At 42.7% G+C, this 23,891-nt stretch overlaps 1 protein-coding gene across 1 annotated transcript in view; it reads right to left on the minus strand.

The window, feature by feature from the left end:
- The window catches only part of igsf21a (immunoglobin superfamily, member 21a), a 195,064-nt gene that overhangs the window by 30,904 nt on the left and 140,269 nt on the right, over window positions 1-23,891 (minus strand). The window contains exon 5 of the mRNA XM_061069995.1: window positions 1,227-1,342. Within this exon, the coding sequence (XP_060925978.1) occupies window positions 1,227-1,342 (116 nt within the window). The remainder of the gene's footprint in view (window positions 1-1,226; window positions 1,343-23,891) is intronic.

Below are 23,891 nucleotides of genomic sequence, written 5' to 3' on the forward strand. Positions count from 1 at the left end.
CACGCACAAGCCCTCTGTCACAGCTGGTATTCATCAACAATGTGACTCGGCCAGTGACACAGAGACAGCCCGGGTCCTCTCCGACCGGCTGAAACCTCTCAGATCTCTTTTCCTCCATTAAGCCTTGAGGGGGGGTGAAAGAAAGGATGTGGCAGTTCTGAGCTTTAATGGCTTAAGGCTCCCTGTGAAATCACAACGGGGCGGGGGGGAGAGAGAGAGAAGCTCACTCCGCACCCCATCAACCAGGAAGTACTTGGGAGACGGAAATCATATTCACCTTGTCTTCACCTCTCACTGGGCTCATAATTGCATGAGATAGGCGTGCTCAGGGTCTGGAGTCCATTACTGCCCCCCCCCATGGGCAATGATTAATGAGCCGGCGGGAACAAACAGCCAGAGACCTGCTCTCAAACAGCGTTGGTAAGCTCATATGCCACAACACGGAGAAACACACGCCTCGGAAAGCTGCAAGACCTTGCTTTTCTTACAGGTTCAGAAAAAAGGTGCATGTGGTTTGTGTGCCTGTGTGTGTGTGTGTGTATGTGTGTGTGTGTACTTGTCCCTGCATGACTGGATGTGGTTCTGCAAGACAGTGTGAAGCGACAATAATGTGTGTGTGCGATCATTCCTCTCATGTCGCGGTGATTAGATGAATCGCTCTGAATGTGACCATCAATAACACTAATGTCTCTGTTTCCTAAATCTGAATCCACCTTTTTAATGACTTCATCGCACGACTAAATTAGTGCTGCTAATCAATCACAAGTCAATCTGCAAGGAAGGGAAAGAGCCACACTGGTGACAGCTTCTTTAAAGGACTGCAGGGATATACTGGGTGTGTGTGTGTGTGTGTGTGTGTGTGTGTGTGTGTGTGTGTGTGTGTGTGTGTGTGTGGCATGTTGTGAGCGGAATCCATGTGCATATGCTAATGATGATGTATAGATTAAGGATCGAGCCGTTGTCTCGGTCATTTAGAAATTATCTTAAAGCGACACAAGGTCGTTTTTATACCTTGAAATAACAAAATTCCTTTTTGATGTTACACAAAGAGAGTGAATCTTTGCATTGCTTTAGAAGAGGACCTTGGCAGGGAAATGAAAAAACATGTGAGTGCCGATAAATCTACAAAACCCTGAGAAAAGAACATGTTAACAACGTCCACTTCAGGTTCTTCCCCTAACAACAGTGGACGATTAGCATTGTGTGTCTTCAGTGCAGCGACTCACCGATGGGGCCGGCTTCCCCCCCTTCGCAGTGCAGACCAGGGTGAAGTTCTGGGCTTGGTATCGACTGAAGGGGGCCGGAGAATTCTCTGCCACCACTGAGATGTTGTTCGGAGGCGCTGCGGAGGAGAGGAGGAGAAGAAGAAAGCGTTCGTCAAACAATATCCCAACAGACACACAAAATGCAAAACCCTCTTCCACCTGCTCTGTGCATTCCAGGGTTTACTCTGTGACGGCGTGTCATCTCTGGGTTAATCATATAGGCGCAGCGCCGGTGGTGACAGCGACAGCAGGAGCGTGCCGGGCTCAGATGTTTAAAATAAAACCGACTCAAACAAATCCTCAGACCGGCTTCATCCTATCCACCTATCCATTTTTTATAAGAACGCAAGGAAACCCGCTGAGAGAATCTCCACTTAAAATGGAAACTGAACGGTCGGGACGGGATGTTCAAACTCCCCACGGCTCTCGTGAGTCAGATGAAGCAAATAAGGTAGAAAAAGCCTCATACATATCATGTCACCAGCCCTGTGTGCCAAGCTCTCCAGGGATCCCGGCACATATGTCACGGCAGTGTAAAGAGAAAACATGTGATCGGGGCTTCACAGCGTTATAGAGGAGCGGAGGAAGAGGAAGAGGAGGAGGAGGAGGAGGAGGAGGAGGAGGTAAGGAATGGAAAATCTCCAACATCCACACAGAAGAACCGTCTGTTCAACATGCAGCACTCTGCTCCTCGTACGCCGGCTTAAATATGAATGTGAACACTTCACAGACCACGATGATACCGGCTCCGGGACGCATCAACCTGCAGATTCCAACAGACGCCACAGAGGAAGCAGAGGTATCTCCAGCTGCACATAAGGAGCAGTTGAATTTTGTTGAGCGTCAAAATTCAACTGGTCCAGAAAAGCAGATAAAAAAAAAGCAGATAAATATCTATCCCCGACTTGGAAAGACTGCAGTGACTCCTCCTACTTTCATTTGTTGTTATTTGTTGAGATTTCAACTACCAACTCCAAGTATTCAACTCTTGAAAACAATGGAGAACAACCAGGCCTTCTTGACTAACAGAAACTTTCTTTTTCCAACATTTTCCAAATTATTAAGTGAACAAAGGTTGGATCTCACATAGTAACTACTGGGATGCCTTCTGTAAAAAGATGCATTGTGGTTTCTGTCTTTTGTTTGTGATGCATAAGGAAAAACACATTACATTACATTACATTTCATTTAGCTGACGCTTTTATCCAAAGCGACTTACAATAAGTGCATTCAACCCTGAGGGTACAAACCAAGAACAACAAGAATCAAGACAGTAAAATTTCTTCGAAATAAAGCAAAACTACAAAGTGCTATAAGTAAGTGCCATTTTAGTGCTACCAAAGTGTTAGTTTCAAAAGTGGTTAGTTTTTTTTTTTTTTTTTTTTTATTCAAGGTACAGTCGGAAGAGGTGTGTTTTTAGTTTTCGGCGAAAGATGTGTACACTTTCAGATGTCCGGATGTCGAGTGGGAGCTCATTCCACCATTTAGGAGCTAGGACAGCAAACAGTCGTGATTTTGATGAGTGTTTAGCTCGCAGTGAAGGAGCAACGAGTCGTTTAGCTGAAGCAGAGCGGAGTGAACGTGCTGGTGTGTAGTGTTTTGACCATGTCCTGGATGTAAACTGGACCTGATCTGTTTACAGCATGGTATGCGAGTACTAGTGTTTTGAACCGGATGCGGGCAGCCACTGGTAGCCAGTGTAGGGAGCGGAGGAGCGGAGTAGTGCGAGTGAATTTAGGTTGGTTAAAAACCAGTCGAGCTGCTGCATTCTGGATGAGCTGCAAAGGTCGGATGGCAGTAGCAGGTAACACTGCACTGTTTTTCCTTAGAAAAACCTCCATCAGCTGAGGAGGTTGTCTGGCATATTATTTCCCTCCAGGTTTGACAGGTGAATGTTGTCAGAGTATTTAAACTGACATTTCCACCTCAGCTCTAACCCCTTGTAGACGAATGTCGCAAATTCGCCTCAAACCCCATTCCGGTCTGTTTATCCCACTAATGCCTGATGGTGCAAATACTACACATACCATGAAGGTATTGGTAGTACTCCGCCGCCATGTAGTGGTCGGAGTGGAAAATACACACTAGCCCCTTGGTACTGTGCAGCAAAGTTATTTTGAGGTATTAAGCTGTATTTGAAATACTGTGATGATGGAACAGCAATGTATTTACAGAAACATATGTTGTTATTCAATTTCAAGCAAAAGCAGCATCAATATAATAATCTACATACCAGAGACTGGAAAATTAGTTAAATTACGTTTATGCCCCATTATGCCTAATGTCGCTAATTTGCCTCATACCTAAATTTTATATCTATTGTATATGCTGTATTAAAATGAACAATGTCCACTTAATTTAGCATCTGTATGACAGCCAAAAACACAAATAATATTTTTTTTATATAATTGAAAATTAATTCAGGCACAAAGGGGCTAAACGGAGGAAGAGGCCTTTATTTTTTTTAAAAGGAATAAAGTCACAATTTCAGGACCAGTGAGCCGCTCTAAGACCAGAGGGGTCACGCAGGGTGCACTGGCTTCTTCACGTGTCACTTTTATGTGTAAATCCATCAAGCGGTTTTAAACAGACATGTCACAGCAATTAATTGATTAAAGGCAGGAGGAGGAGGAGGGGTGGGGTGGTAGGGGGATTTAGCTCCTGGCCTGGGCGCCTCCGTGTTTCCACACCTCTTAATTGCTTATTGATGGGATTCATATGGTTGTAAATTAACCTTAGAACACCCCATTAGCTCAGTGACAAGCTCGTCTCAACCTGGCAAGTGATTGGCTGTCAGAGGTGTCTGCTCCTGACCAATCAGGCTCAAGTGCTCAACACGGGAGCCGTGTGTCAAGTGAAGTGGCTCAGAGTGTGAAGACACTAATATGCAGGGAATAAAATCAGAGCAGTAAAAAAAAAAACAGTTCCATTGATTGCTTTATTCCATGAAGCAGAGGAATTGTGTCTGGCAGTAAACACAGAACATCTCTAATATCTTGCAAAGTGGCTCTGTGCAGATATTCTGAGCAGTTGTACAAATATGATTCAATTTCCCCAAATTAGCAGCGGTAGATGAAAACTCTCTTAAACACCAAAACCCAAACCTCGTTCAATTCAAACACAGATAATCTCAGGGAAATCCCGTCGCGAGATTAAAAAATAACGACTGTCAAATTGCACGTTCCCGCTCGACTGGTCGGTATCGATAACCTCCCGAACGAGCGCTTCTCTAAAGCTGTCGATGCTCTGTTAGGTTTGGATCAAATCGCTAACACAGCCATGGAAACACTGGGATAAATTATTCCTCACTCCAGTCGAGTTAGTTCAGGGGGAAGCCGCCTATCGATCCTGATTCTCCATTGTTTTCTGCCCTGTGGGGCGGTGTCGGGGGGGCGGGCGCCTAATGGGAGTCACAGCAAAAAAACATGGATAAACCTCTGCAAAAAATATTGAACATGATTGGAACCAGGACCTACAGACGCAAAGCTGCAAACACAACAACCCCGTGCAGGATTAAGATGGTTGTCTGCGCTGATGGAGTTTAAGCTTTTCATACCTCGGTTAATTGCAGCTCTGTCTTCGCCCACTTGAAAAAAGGTTGAGATTTTTTTTGTGTTGTACAGGATGAGTGTGTTAAACTGGGGGCATCTGCATCTTGGTGCAAACTGAGGCCTGCATACCAATCATTTTTAAAAAACAGCATATAAATTACTAAAGTCTCCCAACGACGATGTTGATGTATGTCGACGCTGATTTAGAGCTCGTGCAAAACAGGAAGAGAGAAACTGCTGGATTTAATGAATTGATGGACAGAATGTGGAAGTCTTAGGGAAGAAGATCGAAAGAAACTAGTAACACTAAAAGATTTGTTACCAAATTAATTACCAAGAATAAAATGTATTGATTTCTAGGTTGTATTAGAAGAATATCTCAGTTGCACTGAACTCTACGCCCACTTGTAAAAAGTTTGTTCTGCAGGATGAGTGTGTTAAACCAGGCATCTGCATCTCGGTGCAAACTGAGACTTGCATAACAATCATTTTCAAAAAACAGCATATAAATCATTAAATTCTCCCCTCTATGATGTTGAATATTGATTATTGATTTAGTACAAAACAGGAAGAGAGAAACTCCTGAACTGAAGTGTAGTCACTGCATCGTTTGATGGACAGAATGTGGAAGTCTTAGGGAAGAAGATTGAAAGAAACTAGTAACACTAAAAGATTTGTTACCAACTTCATTAGTAAGAATAAAATGTAGTTATTTGCAGTTGGTATTAGAATAATCTCAATGAATTGTGCCTCATCAATTAAAGTGATTTTTTAAGTTGGTCCATCAATTCTTCTTTTCTTTGTCTCCACCAACCGGACACGTTTGATGAAACTATTAACACTAAACGATTTGTTACCAACTTAATTACCAAGAATAAAATGTATTGAATTGCAGTTTGTATTAGAAGAATATCTTAGATATAAGTTGCACTGAACTCTTCGCCCACTTGTAAAAAGTTTGTTCTGCAGGATGAGTGTGTTAAACCAGGCATCTGCATCTCGGTGCAAACTGAGACTTGCATAACAATCATTTTCAAAAAACAGCATATAAATCATTAAATTCTCCCCTCTATGATGTTGAATATTGATTATTGATTTAGTACAAAACAGGAAGAGAGAAACTCCTGAACTGAAATGTAGTCACTGCATCGTTTGATGGACAGAATGTGGAAGAAGATCGAAAGAAACTAGTAACACTAAAAGATTTGTTAACAGCTTAATTAGTAAGAATAAAATGTATTGATTTGCAGTTTGTATTAGAATAATCTCAATGAATTGTGCCTCATCAATTAAAGGGATTTTTTAAGTTGGTCCATCAACTCTTCTTTTCTTTGTCTCCACCAAAACAGGAAGAGAGAAACTCCTGAACTGAAATGTAGTCACTGTATCGTTTGATGGACAGAATGTGGAAGAAGATCGAAAGAAACTAGTAACACTAAAAGATTTGTTACCAAATTAATTACCAAGAATAAAATGTATTGATTTGCAGTTTGTATTCGAATAATCTCTTAGATATAAGTTGCACTGAACTCAATGAATTGTGCCTCATCAATTAAAGTCATTTTTTAAGTCGGTCCATCAATTTGTCTTTTCTTTGTCTCCACACTCCCCCCCCGCCTCCGCTTGAGTTATAGCGCCGAATAATGACCACAAATCTGTTTTTGCAGAACGTTATGATGTCACAGTGAAGTTGACCGCGTTTTGATGTGAAATGTCATCACTTCATCATTTTTATCCAATCAGACATTTGTGTTAAACTGCTAAAGAGCCGATGAATTCTGGAGTTATGGCTGAAAAGTGTTTTAAGGAGGGACCACGGTGACCTCGACCTTTGACCAGCGAGTTCTAAATCAGTTTGAGACAAAGTGAAAGTTAGTGAACAAGTCAAAGATGGGACTTGGGCGTTTATACGAATAAACTGAAAAAATGTGTATCATGGAACTAGGGAAGGGCGGAAATAACGTGGAAAAAACTCGTCGTAAATTACAAATACAAGATTATTAAGACATAAATCTGCAGGAAAAGCAATAAAAACAAATGTTTGTTATGCCGTTGGTGACCATAAGGACATACTCGGGATTATCAGAATCAGAATCAGAAGGTATTATACCCACAGAATCAGGTATAATCAAACGTTTTGATGTAAATGAACACAGACAAGGTGGAAAATGTAGGTTTGATGATTTGGCCGAGCGGCGGAGGAAAGAGCCGAGCGGTGGAAGGACGGCTGAGCTGTGAGCGGGGGGGTTGAGTGACTGGCCGACACGCTGGGGAGGGATCTGAGGAGCAGACTGACGGCACAGGGGGTTGAGTGGAGCAGGGGGGGGGGGGGGGGGGGGGGCGGACCGATGCTTCGTGTGGCAGCCGGAGAAGACAGAGCGCCGGGAGAAGAAACCAGGCAAACGTGAGGAAATGAAAAGTCACTGAGGGGAAATGACAAACAAGCCGCCATGTAACCGGAATCTCTTTTTTTTCAAGGCCGTTTTTTACTTCCTTACCAACACAACAACAAGTGATGAAGAAGTGCGTCTTCTTCAGTTTCCTGTCTGGACCCTCACGAGTTCATGTTTTCTTCCAAAGGTTATTAGAATAAAGATTTATCGAGTTACACAACCTCTCTGGCACTTTGCTGCTTTTCACCTTAATAATAATAATAATAATAAAACATTTTATTTGGAGGCGCCTTTTAGAACACCCAAGGTCACCTTACATTAAAATAATACAAGATAAAAGATAAAAGCATAAAAGATAGAAACAACATTAAAACAGAACTTCAAAAGTAAAAACAAGTGAAGTGCACAGGGTCCAGTTATAGAGAGTATGCCAGTTTGAACAGGTGAGTTTTGAGTTGGGACTTGAATGATGTGATGGAGTCTGATTGTCTTATGTGTGGGGGGAGGGACTTCCAGAGCCTGGGTGCCGAGCAGCTGAAGGCTCGGGCACCCACGGTACTGAGGCGTGACGTGGGGATGGTTAGGAGTCCAGAAGAGGATGAGCGGAGGGTGCGGGAGGGTGTGTAGTCCTGAAGGAGGTCGTAAAGGTAAGTGGGGGCTAGGTTGTGGAGAGCTTTGTAGGTGAGGAGAAGGTTTTTGTAGTTGATGCGGTGTTTTACAGGGAGCCAGTGAAGTTGGATGAGTACAGGTGTGATGTGATCCGATGATTTGGTGCAGGTGATGATCCGGGCGGCCGAGTTCTGAACGATTTGGAGTCTGTTGATGAGTTTGGTGGGGAGTCCAGTGAGGAGGGCATTGCAGTAAACATTAAAACATTTTAATCTAAAGATCCTGGAACACCTTTGCCTCGCTGAGCCAAACACCCACTGTATGAACTGCTGGCTGGATTCCATCACATGATTGAAAGCAGGACAGTGTAAATGGGTGATAATGGGGGAGCCATATTGTCCCACGAGCCGCCCAGTACTTCCTCCCATTGTTCGGAGCGCACTCGCACACGGGCGCAGCTAAAAGCAGCATTTACCTCCTTTTGTCCGCGGTGGTGCTGCTGTGTTGGACCCATCAATAACCATCTCTCCCTCCGCCTCTCGTACGCCGCCTCCTCTTTTGTTGCATAACCCCAAGCATCGTTACCCTGCTATCGTTCCACAGCGGCAATAATTAAATAAATAAATGAAACCCACCCCTTGTGAATGTGCAGAACAGGAGCATGTTGAACGCTCCCGGGAGACGGCGCTCCCTGGCCTTGTAATTAAGGGATTTAGAGCTCGGGAGACAGCTGGACTCACAAGAAACACTCCCAGCTTCCCCCTTGTGCTAAGCACCCTGGCCTCCGGTCCACGTCTCTGAGGGTTTGTTTATACTGCAGTGGGGGGGTGCCTGTATGGGGAGGATGGCAAAGAAAAGGCACCAAGGTCGTCCTCGGCCTGTACTCCCAACGACAGTTATTCAGCGATAAGTATTTGATGAGGCCGCTCGTGACAGCTGGCATCCCGAAGTCATCGTTCTGAATTTAGAGAGGTTTCAGATTCTGTAAATTCTTAACACAGTGAAGGGTTATTTTCTAAGTTGTAGTTAAATCTTGTGCTTTACAAGAAGTGAACTTAATGATCCCGGTGCAGTGGCTGTTCTGAACCTGCCCGTTCGGTTCTGTCGCTGGTTGGGGAGCGTGCCAATGTTCCCACAGCCCTATGTTCCCACATTTCTAATATTCATTACAAAATTAGGCCCTATGTTCCTACAGTTCCCACATTTCTACCCCTGCCTGGTAGTTAAGGGTTCACCATTTCGTAGCTGGCGATTTGAAGGAGCTAGCTAGCTTCCAAACTGTCTTGAGCTCAACACCGCTAACCCTAACCCTAATCCTAATCCTAATCCTAAACCTAAACCTAAACCTAAACCTAAACCTAACCCTAATTTTCAGACAAATCTAGAAATGTGGGAACATAGGGCTGACCCTGCTGGTTGCAGCTTTTCTCCTCGAGTCACCAGCAGGGATTGAACCCCGGAGAGAAAAGAGCTGCTTCTTTACAAAGAGCTGCTGTTTATTAAAGTGTAATAATGGTTTCTAGTCTTGATGGCCACTCAGAGCAGACACACACACACACACACACATATTCATAGAGTGCATCTATTTGCAGCACATTTTCTATGACACACAGCCATCAGGCCCAAGGACACCTGGTCATACAGAACTGGTAACATCGAACTGCCGACCTTCCGGTTAGAGGACGACCCGCTCTCCGCCTGAGTCACAGCCCCCCCCAATGCTGAAGGTCTCTGGATTAATCTGGGCTAAGCTCCAGTCCCACTGTGGGACCTCAACAGAACCAGTGGGTACGGCAAAACGTGCTGACGCAACAAAATATAGTTTCACTGTACAGCCGTCAACTTAATTTGTTGATCATTCATTTCCAAGTGACCTGACTCCTCGACAGGTGAACGCTGGCGGAACCCGAGCAGCAGATTATCTTTGTCCCAAAACGAAACCCGGGAGTCGATTTGAAGAGCGATCACAACGGGAACATTAATGTAGTCGTTCAGCCACAGTGTTCCATTTCAGACAGATCGCTACTGCGGCTGCTTTTCCTTTGTTTACTGCACATTAGCTTTTATGCATGACTTGTGCTCGAGTCACCAACTCTTTCCATGTGGATGCATGAGATTTAGTCACGAAAGAACATTGGTTGTGAAGGCTCCGCTGCAGAGATGTGCTTTTCTTTTTTAACAAAGCTAATTTTTCCCTTCACTTGGTTTCATTTTCGCAATTAAAAAATGCACGATTTCATTGAACGCCTCTGAGGCAGGTAGAGTAAATTCACTGAAAGCCATTTCGTCCTGTATTCTGGACACATGACGAAAAGTCTGAAAGGAAAGAGCGACTTGTGATGGGACGGTGTCATCAATATGCAAAACAATTCCATGTCAGACTTTGGAGAGGTCCTTTGGAGTTGAAATTGGAAATTATAATGCACAGACAAAAAGAGGCAGAAGTGGACCCCGAAGAACTTGTAAAAAATATGTTCCTTCCTCTTTGGGGCCAATTGAAAAAAGGAGAATCAGAGTCTCTGAAACACAGATATGTAACAAAAGGCCGAGAGAGAGAATACAGAGGGAGAGAAGAGGCTGGGGAACACGATGTGTAAAGGTGAGGTGAGGGAACTTACAAGATTCTGTCTCATGCATCTCTTGGTAGAATCTGTTTTATTATCTCTAGGCTTCATCCATTTAAATTTGAAAACACTTTTCTGACATTTACAACTGGCATCCACAATAAGTCGTTGTTTCTGAGCCGCTAAAACCGAGACTTTTGGAAACGCTGCTGAACCTAATTAGTCTGAAATCTCCCTAATTGGGTCTAATGAGTCAACATTCAATTACCACTAGTGAATTACAAGTGTTGCTCAATCCCTGGTTGTACTTGTTGCCATTGCTGTTCCTCTGTGTGCTGGTTAGCGCCGTCGCCTCACACCAGGAAGGTTCCCGGTTTTAAATTCCTTCTTTCCAAGTAACATCTGCATGTTCTCCATGTGTGTGACGTAGTCCGGCTTCATCCCAGAGACTCTAAACTCACTGGGAATATGAGCTCCAGCCCCTCTGCGACCCTCCAGGGAGAAGTGGGACAGAAAATGGTTCTGCTCCTCTTCTGTAATATATTCTGCAACTTTGCGACCAACTACAACTACTGTGTGTGTGAGAGAGAGTGAATGCTGATAATGTATTTCATATATGCGCTTTATGGGTGTAAGTTTATTGATGTGCAGTATCTAGACGTATTTTCTATCTTGTGTATTTTCTACGTTTTCTTGTAAAGCACGTTGAATCTGTATGAAATGTGTCGTACACGTTGAAATTGTAAACCTGAGACTGCAGAGTTGACAGTTCCTGTTCACTCCAGTATGCACGTGCACATGAACTGTCACACGATGGATGCTATCAGGTACGTGAGCGTGAGGTTATTTCTGACACGGAGAAAACACGTCGGGAACAGCAGCTGCTACAGGCTGTGTTCCTACAAATTGCTCAACTTATTCAGTTGTCTACGACTCTGTTCCAATGCCAACAAGACTAATTAAATTGTGTTTATTGCAACATTTAATTAATTTTTCAAGATAGTAAAAAAAAAATATTTTTCAAGAATTAAACACTTGAGAGTGAAGCTGCACATTAACTCAGCTGCTCCAGGATTAAACGTGCAACTGGTCCCGCACACAGAGTCACGAGTCGGGGAAACGGAGATGCTCGAGACAGATTGCTGCAGGATTCAACAACTGGAAATTCTAAGTGTGACTTTTATCGACTCTTTCACCTAACACCTCATCCCAGTGGAGTCTGGAATGGGAGTTGATTGGTCCGCTCCCGAGCCAGTCCTGTGATCAGCGTATGATTCTGGCTTCCCGGAAAAAAAAAAAAAAATCAAAACCAATATTCCCACTGCCAGCTCTTGGCAATGCACACAACATTTGCCCCACAGCTACTTTATCTCCGCTCAAAGGAGAACGATTGTTCCCGGGAGAGAGAATGTGCATTCATGTCTGTGTAAAGACAAACCGGCTCCTTTCACATGTGTGTGTGTGTGTCTGTTTGTGTGTGTGTGTGTGTTTGTGTGTAGTTACTTCTTTTGAGTGGTGGGGAGGACATGCAGCGGGAGTCCAAAAGTCTGAGACCACTTTACATTCCCCGGGAATTAGTTAAGCCGAGTGAAACGCAGCCCGATGCCAACGTGCTTGTATCTTGTGTTTCTCTGACAAGTCACCCAGTCGGATGGGCTGTGATTGTGGAAGTGGGGAAGATAGAAGGCCGCCTGGAAAAAACAATCAAAGCTAAGTCCTCTCGAGCGGGGGGGGGAGAGAGAGTCGTGTTGAAATGAGCACTGGCAACATTCCCTAATACCTAAGTCTGCTCCTTTTGAACGCCCGTATTCCCCAGGACCAGCAGCGCCACCAGATAAAAGACACTGAAATGCTTTTTTTAATCACTTTTCTATTGTGCGTTCGGAAAATTAGCATTTTACACCCCACCCGTTTAATTTGCACGGGTTATTGCTGCTGTGTCAGCTCGTATCGCGTCCCCACCCGCCCGCCAGAGCCAACCAGAGAGAGAGAGAGACGGAGAGGGAGAGAGACTCTGGTGGCTGTCAGGAAGAGGAAGAGGATGACACACAGAGACAAAAGCTTGTGTCACACTGAACAAGTTCCCAAGTTTTGAAGCCCATTAATCATAGCGGCGTCGTTGAAACTGCAGCGAGCACAGACCTGTGAGCTCCGTGCGTTTCAGAGAGGGGAGACATTTAGTTTGAGTGTCGGGGGGGGTGAGGAACGTGTGTTTTCGTTTATGCGTCGCGGAGCATTGGGCGGTTTTGTCACGAGTGGCAGCCCAGCACCAAAAAAAAATACAGTTCCCTGAAAAATAAATAAAGAAAATTACGGCAATTTAGCAGCTTATAGACACAATTGTGCTCTTTTGTTGTTGTCTTCCTCCGTCGCTCTGTTGCCATATGACAGGAAATTATGGGATGTAATGGCTCTATATGGTTTTCCCCAGCCTCTCACCGCTCTGTGGGTAAACTGGGCTCGGACGTGCTGCTTCTAATGAGGACAAGGGGGACGGCAGAGAGGATCCTGCCAGCACAGTTTGACGGCAAAAAAGGCGAAGCTCTTTTTTTTTTTTTGTCTCCCAAATAGCCGGCGCTGGCAGATGGGACTTACCCTGAACCCGGCCCAGCATCAATTAAGCTGTGACTGGCACCCTCATCCCTAAAGTCCATTTTTTTAGCTCGAGGGCAAAGGTTGAGGTTTGGCAATCTGTTACAATTTGGCCCCTTTTACCTCCAGCCCCCCCCCCCCCCCCACGCACACACTTTTGGCACCAGCGTAATTCACAAGACACTGACATGGATGCACCTTTAAGGTCCCCGGGGGGTCTCGGGCGTGCCGGACACATTTCGTGATCTTCGTGGCTTGTGAGGTTCGGTAGGTTTTTCCTTTTTCGTTTCTTTTCTTTTTTATGACACCTAATTTACAGACCGAAGGGGTAAAATGAGGCCGTAGAGTTATATGAGACCAGAGAGAGAGACACTTGAGGTGGAGACAGATCCATCATTCAATTTACAGTTTGGGCCTCAATACGAACAATCCCTAAAGAACTCTTTTGTGAAAATTTACATCACGTGCTGGTAGCCTGGTGGCGAAGAGATCCACAAATGTCAATAAAGCATACAGAGCATTCAGGGGCCGGGAGGAGAATTTATATTTAAAGCTGACTTATGCAAGGGTCGCTGATGGGCCAATCTTAGCTAAATAAATACATTATCTCTAAGAAGCTCTATAAATACAAATAGATACAGTTGCGACCGAGACAAACGCATCGAGGGTTCGTCTTTCTTTACATATTCAAACTGTTCCTGGACACTTAGTGGAATCTTAGCTAAATAAACACATCATTTGTAAGTAGCTCTATAAATACAAATAGATAAATACTTTCTATGTTTGGCATCACAGTGTGAAATATGTGTTACTGATGGCATATTGTTATATCCTCGACCTTAACCTTAACCCTGTTTTTCACACAGGCTTGTTGGAAATTCTGTGTTGATGTTCACTTTAAACTAATGGACTGGTAAGAGGAAGAATAAATAATAAACAGGTTAATTATTCATGGCTCTTTATGAGTGAGTAATAACATTAATGTTGTATCCTGACCGCACAAAGTGGCATTGATTTATTTCACTTTTGTGTTGTTCGTCCACTTGTAAGTGTAGGATGTGTGATTGTTGTATTTTTTGTTGTACTTTTTGCAAAACAGAAATATTCAGGCTTGAATTACAGCTAATCACCCAAAATTTTAAATCAACATTTACTCACTGGATGGTTCAGTGTTTATACTCAAAATATATTTTTTCTGCACTTGCTTCTAAATTGTTTCTTAATTTTAACATAAGAACGTGTCTGTAGATGCGATGACTTCCCTGAGCTTCCGTCTGTGCTTGTGCAGTGAAATGCTGCAGCACACTTGTTAAAACAGAGCTCAAAAAGTAGCTCGGCAGCAGCTTTTGAATTCGTATGTTCTTATTCCGTCTCGCAGAACACAGACGCTGCCAAATGCTTTGTTCCAAACATAAAAGAGAAGCACGGTGGTCATGTTAAACCAGGGTTTTGGATGGGGCTTAAATCAGACTCCAGACTTCCGTGGTTATGCCAAACAGTATTCTATTATGAATCCCTCACTTCAGTCCTGTGTGTTATTGTTCCCCTGGTTCAGCAGCCAACACTTTAACAAACTCAAACATGCTCCATCTGGGCCGGAGCGCTCGTTCCCAACTCCTTTTGGCTGTAGAACTCACGGCACACATGGAATCGCACCTATAAAGAGACATATGTATATAATTTTCATATTTTTTCTTCATTTTGTAACCTACACCTTTACAGTTGAAGCCTGTATTGGTCGTAAATCCTGCCTCCCCCATGTTAGTGGATGGGCCAATCTCTCAAAATTAATCAAATTGCATTTTTCTCAAAGACGATTTCCATCATTTTAGGTTGTTTTATTTCATACTCATGTCCAAGTGTAGATATTCTCCTGTAACTTTGATTCTAATTTAGTTGCTTTAATTTAATTAAAGTTTTAGAAAGTCTGTACGTAGTGCTTGTATGTGCTGTGACTATAACTAACTAAGTAATATACTTTAAGGTTTGCTACGGCAGAGTTTCAGGCTGTGTTTGTAGAAGCAGGATATTTAATTGGACGTCTGGATGGTGGGAGAGAGTGGAAGCGAGTCGTCCAGCTTATATTTCAATGTGTGATTATGATGTGTGTTGCATATTTATTGTCATCGTTTTTTAGATTTTTTTGTAATCCTGTAAAGTAAGTTTGAGCCACTTTACAAATAGAACATGAAATGGTTATTTATAGTAGCTACATGGTTTGAAACCAGTCTGTACAAACTCAATCCTTCACCTTTCATGAATTGATCGATGATACATTCGGACACTGCCATTTAAACCCTGACAAATCCACTCACTACATTGTGTCAGTCCTTATTAACTCTCCCACTGTCTCTGTGCTGACCACAGGTAGAAAAACCGATGAAAGGCTTCAAACCGGGGTCAGTGATTGTTTAACACCAAGTTCCCGAACTGGAAGACATTTAATGAAGAAAGAAAACGAAGAGTGTCTGGAAAGCGTGTTCTCCTTAAGGACCTGGATGGGAGGATACGTATGAACTTCACACATCAGGGAGATAAAAAGGTTCAGTCAGGTGTGAATCATGTCCCTTGTGTTGCACTTGATTGATGGGCTCATTCTGCTCTGAGACGAATGGGAACACGCTGTTAAGCTAATGGCATGTTTCAACAGTGTCCATTTAAGTGTGCAGAGCGTTAAGGCTGTTAATGTGGCCGCACTTTTCATTTCACAATTATATACACAGGTTTTATAATGATGTGAGCTGTGGGCTGTCATTATAACCTCCTGGTTCTAGTGTATTGTGTTTAGCTGCTCTTAAGGATCGTGTGTTGAGCTGAATCAAGATCACGACTCTCTGCATGTTTTTTTCCTCTGCAGTAAGACGAGCGATGTTTAAACTGCAGTTAAATTGCAGAATTATTCCTTGTTAGACTTTGCAGAGCTTTGCAAAAAATGTGTTTTTCGTTAAAACCTGCTGCCTGTCATGTTTTATAATACTCTACCATGAAATATGTTATTTTGACGAATTAAAATTTAATTAAAAAACTTTTCGGAGAGCATTTTGAATCAAAAACAAGTTTTTCCTATTTTTCCCCCCCCTGTTGTTTCGCCCTGTGAGTGTTGGGCTCCTACATGAAAACCAATTTCCTGCCAAGAACAGTTTTGGTCATTTCACTCGAGATATTTCTGTGTTTCTGTCTTATCTTGTGTTTCTCTCACTGGTTTGAAATCGACAGGACTCTGCTGCTGCTGCTGCTGCTCCAAAAAAGAAGATTCCACACACATACTGTATTTACTGATAAATATTAAGTGACTTTAGATGTGAGGTTGTTTCCTCATGTTGTCAGACCAGTCGGCTAAATGTGATGAAACACGTCCACACAGAGTTTTTGAGAGTTGAATTCTTAATGAACAGCACAGATGGGGGGGATGTGTGGATCTGAGATTTTTCTGTTCTGAGAAACTGTCATTGTTCTTGACTTGACTATGAGCCCAAAGAAAAATGAATAAAAAAAATTCACGAGGGCTTTTACTGCTTCAAATAACAATGAACTATTCCTTTGTCAGAACACAAAGCACGTCCTGTTATAATATAACTAGCACTCCAGGTGCACTTTCCACACATTTATACAATTTCTTTTAAACTTTATATAAAGTAGACATAACCTGATCCTGTTCCAGTTTATGACCTTAATATGAGTCATTACTTCAAAAGGCTATAAGGTTCACTTTCCGCAGTCTGTCTGTGCTGCAGCTCCTCTTTTCAGCCTCTGTCTGAAACACGTGGTTTCAGCTCCTATCTCTTTAAGGCCCCACCTCCCGATGAAGCCAAGTCTGCTCTGATTGGTCAGCCGGCCCACTCTGTAGGGATTGGTCAGCTGCTTCAAGAGCGAGCAGGAAGCTATAGATGTGCATTACGCAAATGTTGCATCATGGTAGCATGGAAGTATCGGCCCGACGCTAGGCTTTTTAACTTTGCAGAACTTTTACAAACAAACAAGAAAACCAAAGAACAAAACAGAGGACAGAAAACGTAAGTCCCTGTTAAGACAGTGTGGATCTGTAGGGAGTCCACCCTGATGTTCACAGAGCTGCACCTGTACTCGCTGCACCTGCACTTCCTCCATATCTGTGGTGCATCTGTCAATATTTACCGAGCGCAGCAAATATTGTGCCTGGCGTTCTCACTCCTCCTCGAGAAAACAAGATCAAAATCCACAAAACCAAAGTTGATTTAATTTCTCAAAGGACTAAAACAGGCCCGTTGATCCGAGCTCCCTCCTCCTGCTTTGTCTCGTCATACAACAGTTTTGTTTGTCTTATCTTTTTGTTTGTTTGTTCTTCTGCTTCACAGGCGATTACACGAAGCACCAGGACGACTCCGAACGGGAAGCGCAAGATAAATACGCCTTATTTGCAGTGAATTACATTCTGGGAAGATTTGATAAAAAAGGATTTTGCCAAACAAGATACGAATAATGTGTTTGCAGAGAGAACTTTTCTTTCTTTCCAAAAGAGAAGAATGGTTTTGTAAACCTCTCACACTTGACATTTAAAGATTGTTTCCAAAATCATCAAACCAGTGAGCGTTTGAGCTTCTGCTGCTTCTTTCAAACCAACTTACGCTCAAGAACCATGTCCCAAAGTTGATCAATGAAACATTTATCCCGGGGAAGACGAACTGAGTGAGTTTACCATGCACCTCTCAGCTTCTTCCATCTGCAACACAAATGGAAATCCACCATTTGCATGGAAATGACATTGGATTACTTCAATGGGGAAATGTTACATCTGCAATTTCTAATATTCATGAATGCACTGGTGCTGATTTTGGGGCGTAGAAAAATATTGGATTTGCTCAGGAGCTGAAAACGTCTTTCATTTGAAAATTAAATTGAACTCTCATGGAGCTGCAGCTCTTTTCCCTGTGATCCCGGCCTCCTCCTTTACCATAAATAAACCGCTTTCCAGCTTCCCACTTCTAAACATTAATTTAAAATACTGTTAAAAACCTCTCTGGAAATAAAATCTTAATGAATGGGCAGTGCTGCATATGAACACTTAAGTTTATATCCTCGGCATCTTTTGCGACACTGGAGAATGATTCCTGAACCGTATTTCTCATTTTGACAATTGAATCTTTTAAACATGGCAGTTTCAGAGAATGTGTCACAACATCCCGTGGCAGCTAATTCCATCATGAGGCCGCAGCCAGAAATCCCATTTTCTACTCGAGTTGTTTCAAACTCAGCCGATTGTCAAACGTCCTCAATTAAATGTGAATCTTTCGCTTGGAGACAACCGGGTTTTGTTTCAGGGATTTCTTTAATTGCTAAACTAGTCTAGAAATTTCATTGACAGTCCAAGGGCGATGACAGTCATTGAACTGACGAGCATTTCAACCCTGGGAGAAATGTGCAAAAACAATTATGAAAGTGAAAACGACTAAATAACAGCCTCTTATCAAGAGTTTATTCATGCCCTGCTCTGTACCTGCATGGTTTATCCATAAAGATCATGGGTTATATTGCGTTCAGGCCCATATTATGTCGTAAAATGGAAGTAAAACGACTGGGAAAGAATGGGATGAACTATAAAGTCATGGTTCTGCCGTTTGATTTATGTGTCGTGGCCCTTGTTAAAGGCAGGTTAAGCAATTGTGCCATGCTGCACTACACCTGCTGCTTGAGATTCTCCGTGTAATCATCATGTTCTTCGATAGTCTCCGGCGGCGCGAGACCTCCGCGGCGTCTCCGGCGATATGAGGAGCCGCGGAGGCGGAGAAAGACCCGAGCCGACCTCGCCGCTGCTGTGCTCTGCGTTCGAGGGTCATGAATCTGCAGTTTCATGTCTTCATATTAACTGCACGCGTGGAGAGCCACTTCATCACAGCCCCCTGCCGCCTGGAGGTTTGATTGCAGTTCCCCCCCCCCCTGAGTACTTTACCAGTTTCCCCGTGCACCACGCGGTAATGTTGGAACGACCAGATTGCGCTTTTGTTTTTCGAATTTGTGGGTGTGATTGTTTTTTGTGTAAATGTGCATGTGCGTGGCTTTGTATTCATCTGTATTTGCATGAATCCATATGCACCACACACGTATATACTCTGTATGCTCTTGTAGGTAAATGCGTATGATTGACTCCCTGTACGCACGTATATAAATACTAATAAATTCTCAGGCTCAGATCTCGCCTCTCGGATTCTCCTGCCAAAACAAATTGAGAGAAGCAGGATTTCTTTCCCAAAATTCTCTCGATACTCGAAACTCTCGATCAAAAATCAAGATAATAGAGACTGAATATAGGTCGTCGCTTAGATGCCATGTTTGCTTCACTTTTTTCAGGCCGCCCTTTTCTCATGCAAGTATTCATATCATATCACAGACTGACTATCCATCATCGTATGTTGCATCGAGTTGTGAAAACAGATGGAGCCCTTCAGAAGAGGACAAGAGACCCTGGACCTGTTATTCAGAGACCAAACTAATGTTTAAAACACTAAACACACTCCAGCTTCTCACCCTCAACACATGTGACTCAGAATAATTCAGTATATTTAGTGATGAAGTGCTGCAATCAGGGGGCTTCAAGTCCATCGCTCATGTCAACAAACCAGACGAAACACCCCCTTCTCATAAAAGCCCCATTTTCAAAATCATTTCTTGTGTGGACACAAATTATTGATGGAACATGAGAGTCACTTCTTTCCCGTTTGACATCAGTGTGAGTGAAAGATGAGATGATCTGTCACGACCTTGTTATGAAGAGAAATGAGCAGAGCTTCATTAGTAGTTTGGTTTAAATATGAAGGTTTGAAACATGTAGCCCAGTGACTAAGATTTATCCTCAAAACATATCTCTTCTTCTATATTTACAGCTGCACTGACACGGGCATCGTCCAGGTTAGGATAGTTTAAGAACAAGAATCCTCATGACAAAACTGTGAAATGAACTGAGCCTTGATCAAATGTATTCTTAATGAGGACTATTTTAAAACTACAATGGGCACTCAGTAGAGTGCAAGCGCCAACCAAGAATTAAAATTTAGAATTGTCTTTGGTGTTATGAGTCTTTCATCAAGCTCAGATGAGGAAATATTCCTACTTGGGGTTTTTAAATGAGCTACTTAAAATGTTAAAGCACACAAAGTGTTGTATTTGATAAACGCTCAGACTCTCAGACATCCCGACGGAACCGTGGAGGTTTTTGTTCAGACCACAGTTAACCTGAAGGAGCCACAGCACCACAGTGTAATATCTGAAAAGGGAAAACTCAAGCTCAGTTGTCAGATGTGCACATGCAAACCACTGACATTTTTACAAAGTCTATAAACTTTCACTTTAATTGTTGATATCGAGATGATTTATTTACTCTTCAACCGAGGAACACTCTCCCAAAACATCTCTGCCACATAACTGATGCACAGCCTCTGATATCTTCTCTTTCAAAAGTACGATAATACACAACGACTGAAACCCGCAAATTAAGTTATTTCACACTGGGTTCATTTGCAATGATAGGAGAGCAGGAGATTGACAGACCCATCAACACATTACCAGTTGCGGCTCCGCGGTAATACGCATGATCAATCTGCCGTTATTGACTGCTGAGTAATTTGGAATTTCACATTTAACTCTCTAATGTGACATTGACAGAAACTTCTATATAAAAGGCACAGCAGTCAAAACAATGATGGCTCCATGGGCCGCTCAACCCGCGTGTTAAAAATAGACTGACACTGATTCATTGGAGCCTCAAATGTTTGAGATTAGTGCTGCACAAGCCGCAACTTCTTTCTAACGTTCGCTATTATCATGTTAATGCCGCGTGTATGACTGTGGTCCAGGCATTAAAAATATGCCTCTTAAAAGGAGCTTAAAAAAAATAAAGCACAAGGGCAATGTATTACATAATTAGATGTCAAAAACTCTGACAAAGATTCATGGTTCCTGGTGTGAGCAGTAGAAAGAGGAATTAAACTGTACATTCATCCAAAGGGAGACATGTAAGGCGTTTAACTGCTGCTGCACCCGTGGCCACAACCCAGAGTTTCATGCCACTGCAGGTTTTTAACGTAAACTGTTGTCAGATCATCTGCCAAATCCGAAACTCTTAGGGACAAAATATGAAGATGTGGTTGAAACTGAAATGAAATAGGACCAGGTTTCTAACATGGGCTGGAGCTATGTGGTGCGTTGGCTCGATAAGGTAGAGTTCACACTTTATACTGTATATTAGGTTGCAGGTCAGGCCGAGTATTTCAGCCTGAGTCCAACCAAGAGGCGATCCCTTACATATTGCAATTTCACACTGTTTACTGTTTTGCATTTTGCATTTCACTTTTTACTTCAATTTTTATATCTTTTATATATTTTTATATAGATATGTTTATGTCTAAAAAAATGTTACTTTGTATAAATATTAGAAAAAGTGAGTAAATAAGAAGTAAATAGTGAGTAAATATACATTGTTTTTTATTGTTTTTCTTATGTGTGTTGTATTTATTGTGTTTTTATGTTTCTATGTTCATTGTATGCACCAATAATCAGAGCAAATTCCAGGTAGGTGTAAACCTACTTGGCAATAAATACCTTCTGATTCCGATTCTTACTGAATGTCCAAGCACTGGGTTTGTGTTACCATGTCACACAACTGTTGTTACCATGGTCACAACTTGCATGTTTACCTCAAGTACACAAGTTCGGGCCATAAAGACATTGATTTATATACATACATTGTTTTAATACAGAAAGGAACATTGTTTAGCAAATGTCACCAGAGATGATCCAAACTTAAACATTTACATTTTTTGAAGCTGGGATTAGATTTGTAAAGAGCAGCTTCAAACCTTAAAAGTCCGTAATGGTGGTTTTGATCTGTAGGAGAATCAACCCTCTGAACTTTCATTACCATGGTGACAACAATAATTACAGTGTTAAAGCTATGGAACGGTGAGTTTTGCTGGGTTAAGGTTAAAAACACCATTTGTAATATTTTTGGTGTCCTGGTTGATAGAGAGGTTAAGGACCTTCGTCATCACGTGTACAATTGTTAAAATGCTTTAAAGTGTCACAAAGGAAAGAAACAGGGGTCTCCTCTGTGACAGTTTTGTGTTTCTGCCGCGATATGAACCATCCAGACCCCTCAGGTCGTCTGGAACAGGTCGGCTTCCTGTCCCCAGAGGGAAAAGTACACATGAGGAAGCAGCGGTTGGTGTTGCTGCTCCATTTGTGGAACAAACCTCCTGCAGGTCCGCTGCAACTCTTTTAAAATCGATGCTGAAGACTTTCCGGTTTTGCCACAGCCTTTTAATAAATCACATAATGACTCATTTCTTACCCTTTTCACTGTTTTATTTCTGGTTTTAATCTTTTTATTTGTATTGTCTCATGTTGTCATGATGCTTTTGTATGTTGGTTGTTGAAATGTGCTAATAACCTGCCTGTTGTTGACATCCACCCACACCAACCTGCTCCCAACGTCAAGCTCTACACCACCTCACCTAACTTCCTCCTTTGCTACCATCATACTTCCTATGGCTGCTCCAGGTTGCCTAGCGATAAAACACAGATTTATTTTAAATTCCTTTATCCTTTCATTCCGAAGCCAGTCGGATTATTTACTCGGGACATGACACCACAGGTCCTGTTATTCATCGCAGCCCAGCCGACTTTTATTTAGCTCAAATGAGTTGCACAACAAAATTGATGTCAATACATTCTCTCGGCTGCATTCGAAAATGGAGAAAACAATGAGCTGTGTACGAGCAGTGTCCGATCCAGTATGACTCAGAGGATATTTGCAATTGGGCTTTACGCTTCCCTGAAATGAGGGGAGAAGAGAAAACATTTTTATATCAACGTTCACGCAAACGGTTTGAAAGGAAAACAGGGTAAATTTGAGTTAACAGATCTGTCTGTTTGTCTTGGTATCAGCGGAGCAGAAAGACGGGGGCAGAGACAACCTCGTGCACACTGACAGAAATAGCTCAGCTATAACTGTAAGTCAGGTTGTGAGCCTGTTTCCATTCCACAGTCATTCAGTCACAATAGCAGAGAACAAGTGAGAATATGCTCTCGGGCAAAGTCACCGGCAGCAGCAGCAGCAGCAGCAGCTGAAACAGTCTTCATTATATGGAACAAGGAATCATTTATGGAGCAGTGTTGCTCTCTTCGGGGGCAATCTGACAAACATATTGACTTTGGCAAACATGGAGCTGCAGATATCTCTGCGCCCACTTTCCATTATTGCATAATTTGATTTAGGTGGAGCCTCGGCTCTGTAGCAAGCCCTCGCACCTCATGAAATGTTGGGTCACGCGTTTCTAAAGGGTATTTACTTTCCATGGTCAGAATAAATGATTATCAATACAGTGCAATGTGAATCACCTCTCTCCTGGAAATGCAAAGTGTGATATACATTAAGGTTTTTTTATGTGTGTATCATCATATCACCAGCGCTCACATAATGAGATTACGAGAGACTCCTCGAACATGCATTATTCAAGAAAATCTCCTCGGCTGATTTCGTGTCATCTCTGGCAGCAAAGCTTCTGCAGGGAAACATTTGCTGCCTGGTTTGTCTCTTTGGTTTCAAAAACACAATCCACCAGCCCACATGAAGATTTTATTTCGGTTTCCGACCCAAATCTGCTTTTGGCCCGTGGCCTCTTGAACAATTTACTCTGTAACAGATTGAATTATTCAAGATTAGAACAGAGATTGAGGCTACCTCCACATCTTAAATCTCAACTAATTCCTCAGCCAAAACCAGCCCACATCCATCAATCTGCAAATCCGCGATGGCAACAATGCACAAAATGAGCAGCACACCCATTGTAAAATAATGCAGAATCTGTTTATTAAGACAAAGCTCCGAGCGAGCACACAGGCTCCAAGCTTCCCAGCAAATTTACAGATTGCATCATTTTGTGAGGG

The sequence above is a fragment of the Limanda limanda genome, chromosome 4 (assembly GCF_963576545.1).
Source record: "Limanda limanda chromosome 4, fLimLim1.1, whole genome shotgun sequence".
Taxonomy (NCBI): Eukaryota; Metazoa; Chordata; class Actinopteri; order Pleuronectiformes; family Pleuronectidae; genus Limanda; species Limanda limanda.